This window comes from Opisthocomus hoazin, chromosome 9, assembly GCF_030867145.1.
Source record: "Opisthocomus hoazin isolate bOpiHoa1 chromosome 9, bOpiHoa1.hap1, whole genome shotgun sequence".
Classification (NCBI taxonomy): Eukaryota; Metazoa; Chordata; class Aves; order Opisthocomiformes; family Opisthocomidae; genus Opisthocomus; species Opisthocomus hoazin.
Window position 1 is genome coordinate 6,292,890 of NC_134422.1, and position 12,669 is coordinate 6,305,558.

The 12,669-nt window shown below is 35.6% G+C and overlaps 1 protein-coding gene across 3 annotated transcripts in view; it reads left to right on the top strand.

Annotated features, from left to right (window-relative positions):
• LRP1B (LDL receptor related protein 1B) overlaps positions 1-12,669 on the top strand; it is a 760,762-nt gene that overhangs the window by 577,422 nt on the left and 170,671 nt on the right. For all 3 annotated transcript variants that reach the window (XM_075430359.1, XM_075430360.1, XM_075430361.1), the window contains one exon: positions 676-1,047. In XM_075430359.1, coding sequence (XP_075286474.1) covers positions 676-1,047 — 372 coding nt within the window. The remainder of the gene's footprint in view (positions 1-675; positions 1,048-12,669) is intronic.

A 12,669-nucleotide genomic window follows, 5' to 3' on the forward strand; every position in this document is an offset into this window, starting at 1 on the left:
AAAAAAAAGACAAAGGAAAATAGCTCCTAATTATTGACATTTACTGTAATTTTAAATATTGCTTGCAAGAAGTGTCATTTAAGTCATTGAAGTTACTAATTTGACAATGATTTCTTTATGCGTTTGTCACGGAGTAAGTTTATAAAGTCAGGTTTTAAAGGAAATTAGAACAAAATGTTAGGAAATGTCTTTATTGAAAACAGGGAACTGGATTGACACAGTTTTGTACCTTTCAATATATATGTTTTCATTTTGGTAGAAATTGTTTAAAACCAGTACGGTATTGTGATGGTATCTAAATTTGACTTTTTGCCAGTAGCAGGTGTTTTGTTTTTTTTAAAAAAAAAAAATAGTCTTTTGAAGCACTTGAAAAAGTCGCTAAGTCTTCAGCTGATTATGGATGAGTAACCCATTTTATAATTTTCTATTAATAAAACATGTATGCTTGTGAATTGGAAAGGACATTAATTATATTTGCTCATTAATTGTATTCTTTAAAATTGTTTTTATGTTGTGGTTAAAGTTACATTCTTTACTATTTTGGCCTTTGTTTTACTTGTGAGTATTGCAGAAACAGATTTGAGAAGAATTCTTAGACTAAATAAAATGACATTTGATTTAAGTTAGCTAAGTATAATATTATAAAAGATAGATTTGGTTGTGGTTTTTTTACAGGTACTAATGTTTGTGCCAAGAATAACGGTGGATGTCATCAACTTTGCCTTTATCGGGGAAATGCACGAAGAACATGTGCTTGTGCACATGGCTATCTTGCAGAAGATGGAATTGCTTGCCTGAGACATGAAGGTTACCTGTTGTACTCAGGAAGGACAATATTAAAAAGCATACATCTTTCAGATGAAACCAACTTAAATTCACCAGTAAGGCCATATGAAAATCCAGAGTACTTCAAAAATGTGATAGCTCTTGCTTTTGACTACAGTCTGAAAGGAAGAGGTACAAATCGCATATTCTTCAGTGATGCACACTTTGGAAATATACAAGTTATTAAAGACAACTGGGCTGGCAGAAAAGTGCTAATTGAAAGTAAGTAAAAAATTATTTCCCACAATACCTATTTTATTTCAATAAACTTTATTAAGTGAAAAGTTTATAATCACTTGACTTTATATGGAATAAAAAATGTCAATAAGGTTGTACCGTACTGAAGTATATAACACAGTTATTGTGATTTATCCTTAGAAGATATATTTAAACATTATCTTTTTTACAACTTGAAAATAATTTGTTTTATGACAGTCTTATGATATGTGAAGCATATCAGTAGAAAACAGAAGTGATAATGACGGTGCTTAATTTGTATTACTGTGATCTGAAGGAGCTTTGCTGTTGAAACAGAACCTCATTGTGCAGCGCTTGGAAATGAAAGGAGTTCCCTTACCCACAAATCTGTTGGTTGTTTATTTTTCTAGTTAATGGGGGTGAAGTACTGTGAGATACCACTGCTGATATAGCCATTCCTCAGTATAAAATATTAGGACACTGGACAGTGCGTCCAGTTGACTCATGCTTCTTGTAGTGAGGACAAGAAAACTGAAGGCAAATTCCAGCCCACAAAGTTGTCTGGTTTTAGTAGAGGCTTACTCAGTAGCTTTGCATGTTTACTATGCCTTCATTCACCACACTGGTAGGATGAGTTGTATGAAACTTGCCAAGAGCTACAAAGATGATGAGGGGCCTGGAGCATCTCTCCTACGAGGAAAGACTGAGGGAGATGGGCTTGTTTAGCATGAAGAAGAGAAGGCTGAGAGGGAACCTTATAAATATCTGAAGGGTGGCTGTCAGGAGGAGGGGGCCAGACTCTTTCCAGTGGTGCCCAGCGACAGGACAAGGAGCAACGGGCACAAACTGAAGCAGAGGAAGTTCCAGCTGAACATGAGGAAGAACGTCTTCACTCTGAGGGTGACAGAGCCCTGGAACAGGCTGCCCAGGGAGGTTGTGGAGTCTCCTTCTCTGGATATGCTCAAGATCCGTCTGGACGAGGTCCTGTGCAGCCTGCTGTAGGTGACCCTGCTTCGGCACGGGGGTTGGACTGGGTGACCCACAGAGGTCCCTTCCAACCCCTACCATTCTGTGAGTCTGTGATTTTTTTACCCTCTAAATACCTGAAGCTATCGAGGAATCGATGCCAATGTCATCACCAAGGTCTTCAGGACGAGACACAAAATATACATTGCATCTGAGGCCTCAGTAAAATCTTCTGAGGATCTGGCACTGCAACCTTTATAAACAAAGTTGGGAAAAATGGAAGTACATTTCATGTGGATCGTGTTGGCTTTTGCTGTTGGATATTAATGGAAATATTTTTAGAAAAGAAAGAAGTTAACCAGCTGCGAACTGATGAAACATTATTCTACGTGTTGGATAATTGTGTCATTATGTACCACTGCACTGTGGTTCTGCTAAGGTATTCGTGGTCACGAAAACAGTTGACACTAATAAGTGGAAAAGTGTTTTCAAATGTAATACAAAGCCTTTTCTTTCTATTTTTATGTGTGCATATTTTAGACGAATTAATGATATCTGTATTAAGATATGGTAAAGCGAAACTAAGCAATGTTATCAGGATGTTCTCATTACTCCCAGGAAAGCATTAAAACCTAGAGATTCAGAGCCGAGGTCAGCCGTACGAGAGTGACAAACAGCTCACAGAAATGGACAGTGGTGACATACGAGCACTATTTTAACTCTGGTGTTATAGTAGAAGTATTAAATGAAAAGCCACTGAAAATTTTTGTTTAAAACAGAGGGGAGAAAGAAACACTGTTGAAGCACCAATGCAGAGATTAATTGGATTTTTACAAAGAACAATAAAGTATTCCTCATTACTTTATAATAGGTTGTTGTACAAGAGCTGAAGACATTCTGTAAAGCATAGTTGAGAATTACAGTTTTAAGGAATTGTTAGGAAATGTTTCTACTTGTAATCTTAATATAGCCATTTTCATTTTCCATTAGCAGAGTTAGCACTCTTAATAATTGAATGTCAGGTGAAATTTTGGATCCTTGCAAGAAATTTACAGTATATGCTTGGGATGTATTTGTGAACTGTGGTGTTTGTTTTCTAGAAACTCTTCAGTTGTTTTTGCATTGTAAATGAGAAGGGATGTCACATCCCAGTATGTGCTAGCTTGTTGTTCTCCTTCATGTGTTTTAAACCCCTTTTCTTTATCTTGAGTTGTTCATTTTAAACTGATATTTCTGCACTACATATCATTTCTTTCCACAGTCTACACATGCTTTTCTCTCACTGTAAACAGGAAACAGCTCATGCGGCTGCTTGGTGTAGTGGAAATATTTGATCAGCAGTAATGCCTATAAAGGAAAAAGCAGTAGTAAGATTGGTCGATACCAGCGATTCCATTCACTGGAAAACATAGATTTCTAGATTTTTCTGATTTCCGTGTTAACTATACACAGAAATTATTAAATGGAATACATCTGAGAGGCTTTAGTAATAATACTTAATTGCAGGATTGAAAAAAGAACATCGTTGACATTCATTTTGCTATATTTTTCCTGCAAAGTTATTAGTACACATCTATAGCAAGTTTTACTTTATTAGGAAGAGATTCAAAATCACTTTGGAAATACATAGTGTGGTTCTAACAATTCTACAACCCCTTTCTACTGCATTAAGTTGAAGTCTACAAATTATGCAAACCTTTACTCAATATTTGACTCAAATAGTGAAAATAGAGTATATTATATACTAGATATTATTGTCCTAGATTTTTAGTTAACTGAATGTAGATCTGCTCATAAGAATACAGTAGCTGATGGATTTCTACCTCACTGAAATCAGATATGCCACTCAAATCTAACACATTATTGAACTTTTCTGCACACTGAAAACAGAGTTAAGATATATAAAGAGCCCTTTATTAAACAGGTTTCCAGTTCACTAAAAACAGATTTACAACTCAGGAGCAATCCATTATCTAATATGTTTTTAGCTCACTGAGAACAGATTTACTACCCAGAAACAACCCATTATCTAACATGTTTCCAGTTCACTGAAAACAGATTTACAACCCATACGCAAGCTATTATCTAACATAGTTCCGACTCACTGACTATTGATTTAGAATTCATAAACAACCCATTATCTGACAAATTTTCACCTCACTGAACAGATTTGCAACTCATAAACAACCCATTAGCTAGCACATTTTCGGCTCAGGGAAAGTAAATTTACAGCATATAAACAACTTTATCTAACTTGTTCCAGTTCACTAAAAACAGATTCAAAACTCACCAAGAACCCAGCACCTGATAGATAGGGTTCTGTCTTCAGCAGGAAGAAACAATAACAACCACAGAAAACCAGTGTAGCATGTGCATAGTGTGCTGCACTGTGACACCTGTATTTTCTGTGTGGCATAGGTTTTTGGAGTGGATTCTTTCTTATCTCTGAACTCTGCTGAGGAAGTGAGTGTTATGTCCTTTGGTCAGTCACTAGAGACTTTTCCTTTCTTATTTTTATAAGTAACTTTGTGGGGTTAATCCTCCTTGATTGCCAATTTTTAAAAATTTACCTTGCCCTTGACTGTGATTTCCCACAAATGTTCTTTTAGGTGACAAATTATCTAACTGTTCAGTATCAGTCATGAATTTATTGCTGTAGAATCACGTACAGTTGAATTTGGTCTGCAGACAAAATTGACTTGTCAATGCAGCAATACCTATTTTAATTATGTTGCGACATGACTACCATACTGCTATATCACGTGTTTTGATCTCTGTCTTTCCTTCCAGAAAGAGTGTTAGAGGTTATACTTCATTGTTTTTCCTGCTTTAAGTACACACTTTGAGACGTATCAGACTATGAAGGAATCAGTAGGTACTTGGCGTGTGGTCCCATTCAGCCACTAATTTCATTTTAACTTTCCGCTTTTTAGTTGTGAAGGTCAGCCTTGCAGTGCACTTCATGCAGGCTAGGCTGCTGCTGCTCCTAACCTGTAAGCTCAGCTAGCCATCCGTATGTACACCTTTGTATCCTGTTGTGCTGTATCAACCTGTTAAGGCAATATGTTTGAGCACCTTGATGAGGTTCCCGTTTTTCAGTGTCAGTGGTAGTGCTTTGTAAAACAAAATACAGTCATAAGGATTATATTTGGAAAGTTCATGCTGTATGTATAACGTCACTGTTCTTCCAGTTCGAGGGATCGTGCAGGATTCACTCTGTAAAAAGGAGAGTTTTACGTAAGCATTCTGGAGGTTTAGACTGTAAGAACCAGTGGCTCAACAAGTCAAATCCTAACTAGATATTCTGGACAAGATCCAGAGAGATTACATACACTTTGGCAGGTTTTTTGATTTAATTTTTGCCCCTGATGGACTCTAGGCTTTGTAGAAAATTGGAAGAAGGCATTAAATACAAATGGAAGTAGAAAAGGTAACAAATTTACATGGAAGTGACACTGAGTTTGAATCAATATATTGGGGTGGCTGTCTCCAGATAATCTTTACAATTTCTGTTCAGCCCTACCAGAAGTAGACATTATAACTGTTGCCAGTTTCTCCAGGAGAATTCGTCACTGAAAACCTAGGCTAAAATGAAGTAACTGGGCAGTATACAGAAAGAAAGAAAGAAAGAAAAGAAATCGGTAGCAGCGAAAGGCACAGAGTTATGTAAGGAGGTATTTGGAAATATGACTTGTTCAAAATTGCTACAGGTTATCAGTTTCATTTGCAACAATGGAGTCTATTCTCCTCTCAGAGCCCAGGGGAGAATTTTACTCTTATTTTCTTTGTCGTTAATCACTTCTAGACAGAACAGCACTATTATTTCAAAATTCTGAACCAGTTTCTGTAGGATTCAAACTGGAAACCATTTCAAAGGCACTCAGATAAACATATATTAAGTATTTTAAATCTTTATAGATCTGAATAGACCTATCTTCCATCTGCAAGTAATTTTGAAGTAGATTGAAATGACTGAAAATGGAAATGTTTCAAGAGAAGCAAGCAACTTTTTGATGTATGAGATTTTTAATATTATGCTTATCCCCTTTCATACCACATCTCCCGTTGACAGTTATTTGTTTTTTCAATTGATAAGCGGCAAGTTTACTTTATTTTTAGTCATGTGATGATCTCAATAGAGATTTCTTCTACGTGGAATTAGAGGTCTCAGTTTGACCCAGAGAGAATCAGTGAAAGATAATGTTATGCACAAAGTAAATTCTTTGTGGTTTTAATGGAGGAAACGACTAGTGGGAGACTTAATTAAATTAAAATCGTGAAGACCAGTAGACTAGTATTTTTGTCTCCTTTTACGCAGAAATTGATTAGCACTGTGGCTTGACTCATTAAGCAAAAAATACATTATATTGGATACGATAAACGTATGGCTTTTTTCTTAATAGTATCCAAGATTAAGCCCTAATTCGCAAACCATCTGCCAGACTTCTCTTCTTTACTTCGACATTCTTCATTCTCTGTCTGCATAGAAGCAGGGAGCCAGAGAAGCGTCTGTTTTCCTTCTTCCTTCCCTGGTGAACACGACATTGCGGATCAGCAGCTCTGAAAAAGCCTAAAACTTCTGTCAACTGCGAATGGAGAGAAGACCGTCTTAAACCAGCTCTCTGATAAACCATCTGTGTGAGCTAGCTTCCATCCCAGTAAAAAGGGAAATTAAAATTAGCTTTAGACAGTGGATGACATGCTAGTTGATGACTAATTTGCAGTGGGAAACAAGAAGCTGCTCCATAGCATTTCTGGAGACTGCTTTTGGTTTTCCTAACTTGTTTCAAAATTTATGTTTATGCAAGGAAGACTCTTTTTTTTTCTTTTTTTTAAAACTAAGTCAAGTTTCTAAGCTAATAGTGCAGTCTTCTTTTTTTTTATCGTAGGTAGAAGTTTGAGGTAATATATTCATTAACCAAAGCCTCCCTCAATGTATCTGTAGAAAAACAGTGCAGCATTCAAGCAGGTTTAATGTGGTGACACGACACTAGAAAGAAGACTAATGAAGAGGTTAGAAACGAAAGAGGAGAGAGGAGGGAAATAAAAGGGGGAGGAGAGGCAGAAGAAAGCAAATGAGAAAGAGGAAGAAGTATGAAGATGAGATACTCTCAGTGAGCTGGTTTTTCTCCTAACCGTGTAAACAAAGGCACCAAGACATTTTGCCAGTCAACGTCTTTCGCAGCACAAAAGGAAGCGCGATGTAGAAAAATGCTGCTTCTGTTTGGAACTTTCGGCGCTCGTGTCTATAGAAGGCAAAAATCTTTTCACTGCTAACATAAAGTGTCAGATCTTGTGATGTATTGTAAGGCTTTCTGCAGTCTGAATCTTTTAAAGGTGTTCCAATGTGTGCTACTATTCTTTCTAACTAAATGGGTCCAATTTAACTGTCAAAAAGGCGTTTATGTTCCCATTTCTCTTCCAGAGCATTAAGTTTGATACATTGTATGAGGTCCCTTTAGTTAAGGCGCTTTCTTCTCTAGGAAAGAAATTTTTAATCTGTTAAATATAAATACTTTAATATTGTTGCTTTTCATTTCATAAATGAATTGGATTCATAATTGTGTGTGTTGGAATATAGGTCCAGTGATTTTACACCTTTTAAAGGAGGGAAAGTCAGAGGCTATTGTTAAGTCTAGGACATTTATGTGGTGAAAACGGAGATTTATTATTGCAACTACTGCCTTGTGAGTGAAGACCAAAGTGTCTGGTTTATCACTGTGTTTTGTTTCCGGATGTGGCTGGATATTATGATTAATGGGTAAAGTTTATGAGCTGCTGAATAAATAACTGTTACTGTAGGTGGATGAAGATTACTAATTTTATATTAAGTAGTTATTCTAGAAATAGGCATTTCTGCACATTTCATGTTTTTTTCAGCTGTTCCTGGTTGGAAACTCTGAAAAGTGTTCATGATAGCGTAGTTCCTATACTAATCTCTTAGTTCAGTATGTCCCAAACATTCCCAACCTCAGTATTCAGGAAAGGTGCTTCTGCCTACTCAACTGGAGATTATTCATGGAGATTTAATATTGTTTGTGACTGCTTCAACTTTCCACGTTGCCCTTAAATTTTTATTGATGTAATTACTTGCTGATGTAACTTTTTACACCAGCAGCTGTGGCTTAGTTAAATAAAATGCAAAACTATATTTGGTGAATTGTCACGTAAAAGCTATACAGAGGAACGTCGCTTGACAGGTCTCCTTTGTTTTATTCTAAAGAGTAATGTGATCATCAGCAAATATTATTAGGTTATTAGGCTATTCTGCCATTAATGTTGCTAATATCTCTGTACTGTTTGGCTTTACTTCAATAGTAACAAGAAAAATGAGTGATTATAAGTATTTATTAGCAGACATTAGTCTTAGGGTAGTCGCTCTAATGGTAATGCTAATTTTTATCGATTTAAAGGTGGTAAGGCTGAGTAGTAATTTTTTTTTGTCTACGTGTAATGCATCAGAAGATAATGTAGGCTCCTGTAATTAGGAAAAAAAATCTTCCATGACAGTTGTTGAGATTTTTTTTTAAAACTTAATAAAACACTTACTTTGCTTTATGCTAGCTTTGCATTCTAGAAGTCCTTCTGCTTTTAAAGCCTCTTTTACATGAGTACTTTACCTATTTTGAAGTTCTGATATTATAACAATTGTCAACTAGCGAGGATATATTGAACTATACTGGGAGGGTTGCAATTTACAGTTATACAAAATACTATTTTTTTTCTAATTTTTTGAGTTCTCTGTATTTCCTGAAGTATACGATATATCGTTATTCCCTGCTGACTCTGTGACAATCTCCAAACCTAATCAAGCAGTAAGTTATATCTAGGATAATGGAGGGCAGAATGTTGCAGATTTAGATCTTTGATTTGGTTTTCCTCAGTAAAGCTGTCAGGGAGCAGCTATGGAAAGGCTGTATCTATTGCTGGGAAAAAAAAGTAATTGGAGGTGGATGTAGAGTTCCTCATAAAAAGTTGTTGGTTATTTTCTCCCTAATGGTAAAAGGTCTAAACCATTATTTGAAGAAATATATTATGGTCAGCAAGAATGTAGACATAGAATTAAATACATATTGTATTTAGTAGCATCAACCAGACTTTAAAAGCTGATTATCACAGAAAATTTTGATGGTACTATGGTACTATAGTGACTCGACTAGTGTGTTTTTTAAGTGCTCTTAACTGGGAGCCAAAAAGAAACACAGCATTTATGCATATATAACCATAGTTGTGGGACAATCTTACTGTTTTCGAAGTTGTTGTTTTCCTCATTTTGAAGAGCTGATTACTTATTCCATGTATGGTCAGGTAAGAAAGACTAAGAAGTTAGTGGCATTGTTTCTGTTCTCTGATTCTGAGTTTGAGCTCATCTGTTTGATCCAGAAGTAGGATATACTGTATAGCGAAATGTAGAAAAACCACCAGTCCAGTAATCTAAAATTTGAAATGCTGCTATTAATTATCTATGTCTTTGCATGAAACTTTTACAGAACTCTGCCTGAGTAGTGGAAAATGTTTGTAAGAGTGAATAACATATTTCTGTCAGTCTGCATAATGAGACTAACAACAAACAAATAGAATGTTCCAGGGGCACTGTATGACTTGCTGACTGATCCCGTCAGCATCAACTTTTCTTTCTGGTATCTCTGTCCTATTTACATCATCGGCGCTCCCTAAGTTATAACCGCGTATTAGCGATAGGTCACCGGCTCTCAAAGGTCCAGCTTTGCCCAAAGGTGCAGACATGCCTTGTCTAGCTCCGCCCTGGGCTTTACCAGTGTTGTACCACAGGTATGTTGAATCAGTATCTAATGGACTTCATTGCACAGAAATATCATCCATTGATCATATGCTGTTCAGTGGGTTGGTTAGTTCTTCTGAAGTACGATTAAAGTCATCAACAACTGAGTTAGGTTCATGGACTTTTTCATGCTAAATTATGATCTTTCATACTTTGATTAGTCTCATCAGTTGTTTTGTGAAGATTTTCATAAGTTCAGTGGTGGACTATAAATATCCTACAATTTAGACATCTGCCTGTCTTTCACACTCTATTTATTTCACAAATAAGTTACATATGATATTTTGTGTATCTTCATTGACATAGACTAAAGCAATGTTATAAATCCAGAAAGATATTTACCTGGTAGTTTTTTTGCTGAATGTATTGGAAGTATTTATCCAGTCTTTGTATTTTCATTTTTATTTGCATGTAGACTGAATTTTTAATTGTCTTGGGGAAGACACCAGACTTTTTGGAAGTTTTGAGGCTTCAGTATTGCACTGTCTACAAAAACAAAGGTGTTTGGTTTTTTATTTCTAGATTCTAGAATTATTTTATTTCCCATTAGATTATTCCCAACAATGTTCGTTCTTTCCAGTTCTGGCTACTGCAGTAAGTTTGCAGGAGTGATAAGGTTACATCCATGGACATGTTTATGGTGTCTTGAACTTCAGCTGCTTGTTGCCTTGAAGAAACCAAAGCCTTTGTTTGTACTATCTTATTTGATTTCATAATCTCTAATGTGTAATAGTGTATAGCATGGTTTTATTTTTCTGGAGATACAGAAATGTTATACAGATGTTTGCTGATTTATGGTGTAATTTTAGAAAAACTTTACGTGTGCTGTAAAATAAAATAATGCTCTTAGGCTAACTAGGACAATCAAATAATTGGTTATTACAGTTCAGAGTTGTTTATGCCATATTTGATATTTAGTATTTGTTAGAATGTGTGATGGCCTTGTTTTACATGTGACTGACAGAAGCAATTAAGAAATTAAATTACCCTCTAATTTTTGACACAAATGGAAGTAATCTTGCCTTTTTTTTTTTTACTACAATTTATTATTGTCTTAGAGTTTTTGTTTCACAGAAAGTCTTCCTGCTTTATGGGTACTTGAAGAGCAAAGTAGAAGGGTAAAGAATTATTTAAAGTTCTGACTCTGCAGTCAGTTAGATATGTGAACTATAAACCCTTTTCTTCAGGTGCTTTACTGCTTGTGAGGCATTCTTTTTACCTCAGATTAAATGGTGACCCCCTGTTAGCTATCACCATAATCTTACACAGATTGACAAAAAGCAGAATGGGTAGGGTGCACACTCTGAAAGGCAAATTGTGAAAGCCAATTCCAAGAATGAGTTCAAGCAGGTTTTTAATGCTAAGTACTGAACATTAAAGCCTTCTCCAGAGTCCTGATATCGAAGTGCTGTTTATGCCAATTTTATTATTTTGATGGCTTTTCAGTATTAGAATTCTGATGTTGACAGTTGGTCTTGCTTTACAACTTGGCTAAAGAAAAGGAGTTGGTAAGAATATGTGATTAAAGGAAAAACGTAGCTGAACTGATGGAACTGGAAAAGCTTTGACTCCAAATTTTCTAGAGAATTTTAAAAGTAGAAGGTAGGAGATGAAAATCTAGGAAACTGAGAAATAATATATACATTACCTAAAGTCAGTGGCAATGACTATTGGATAAATGAATCTTTATGTCCTTTAGTATTTTTATTTTTGTTTGCAATAATGAGGGAGCTCTAATCCGCGTTCTTCAGTTATTGATTTGTTGCTTGTCTGTTCCCTGGGAAAGTCAGATGAAGATCAGCATGACAATATTTATAGGCTGCATCTCATCTGTGGGATGCAATCCATCTTCGTTAAATTCAGTAAAAGTGATAGATAGCATTTGGCAACGTAATGATGTGATCACTCTACCATTGCCTTTGTAAATCATAAGCTGTTGCATTCTCTTGTGTAGATATTTAATCAGTTATACACCCCATTACTGATTTAATTCAGAATGTCAGTGGCAGGTGAATAATGTGAGTATTTGTATATTAATATCATATTGTATTAATGTTCCTTTCATTTAAGTATGCTATTCATGTGAAAATCATAAACTGTTGCTTCATGGCTAGAATAAATTTAATCAGTGCTGTAGGCATCTAATGCCATCAGTGTTTTAATTCAATATGTCAGTGAAACAAATGTGGTTCTTTTCATTTCCAGTTTCTTTATGCTTTACTAATTCAGAATGTTATATGATGCTGTGAAGATATGAAGCTGAGAGTAAACAATTTTCATACTGTCAGTAGATTTTGGGACTGAAACCCTCAATTGTAGCACCAGATAGGATGAGTAGATATTTCTGATATATTTTAAAGTAACTGAATGTCTACTGATAAATTGACTTTAGGAGAAAGAAAAAAAAAAAGTGTCCTAGAATATTCCTTCAGGAAGTATGAAATAAGTAAATATAAAATAAAGTCAATGCAAACTGGTAATGATACACGGCTAGAATGCAGTTGCTTTGGAATCTGCTCCAGTGTCCTGTCTTTGTTGATATGAGGTTGCTAGAAGGTTTTAGTTTTAAGGAACCTCCTGAAAGCAGCTAGGGGATTGTTTCTAGGTCCGTTTCTGTCCTCTGTTGGCACCTATGTTGCCAGTGATAAAAGAATTTGTATGAATTTCGGGATTCTTCACTAACCTCTTAAACAAAAAGTCTGTTTTAATGAAGAAACAATATCGACTAACAAAAAATGTTGTATTAGCACTGGTAAATTACTATGCTGAAGATTTGCCTGAGTAGTGTACTGATGGTACTTCTCCCAGCTCATACTGTCTCCTACTAAGAGCAAACTTAGTTTTATTTTCCATTGCTAGAATTTATTTAAGTCTTGGGT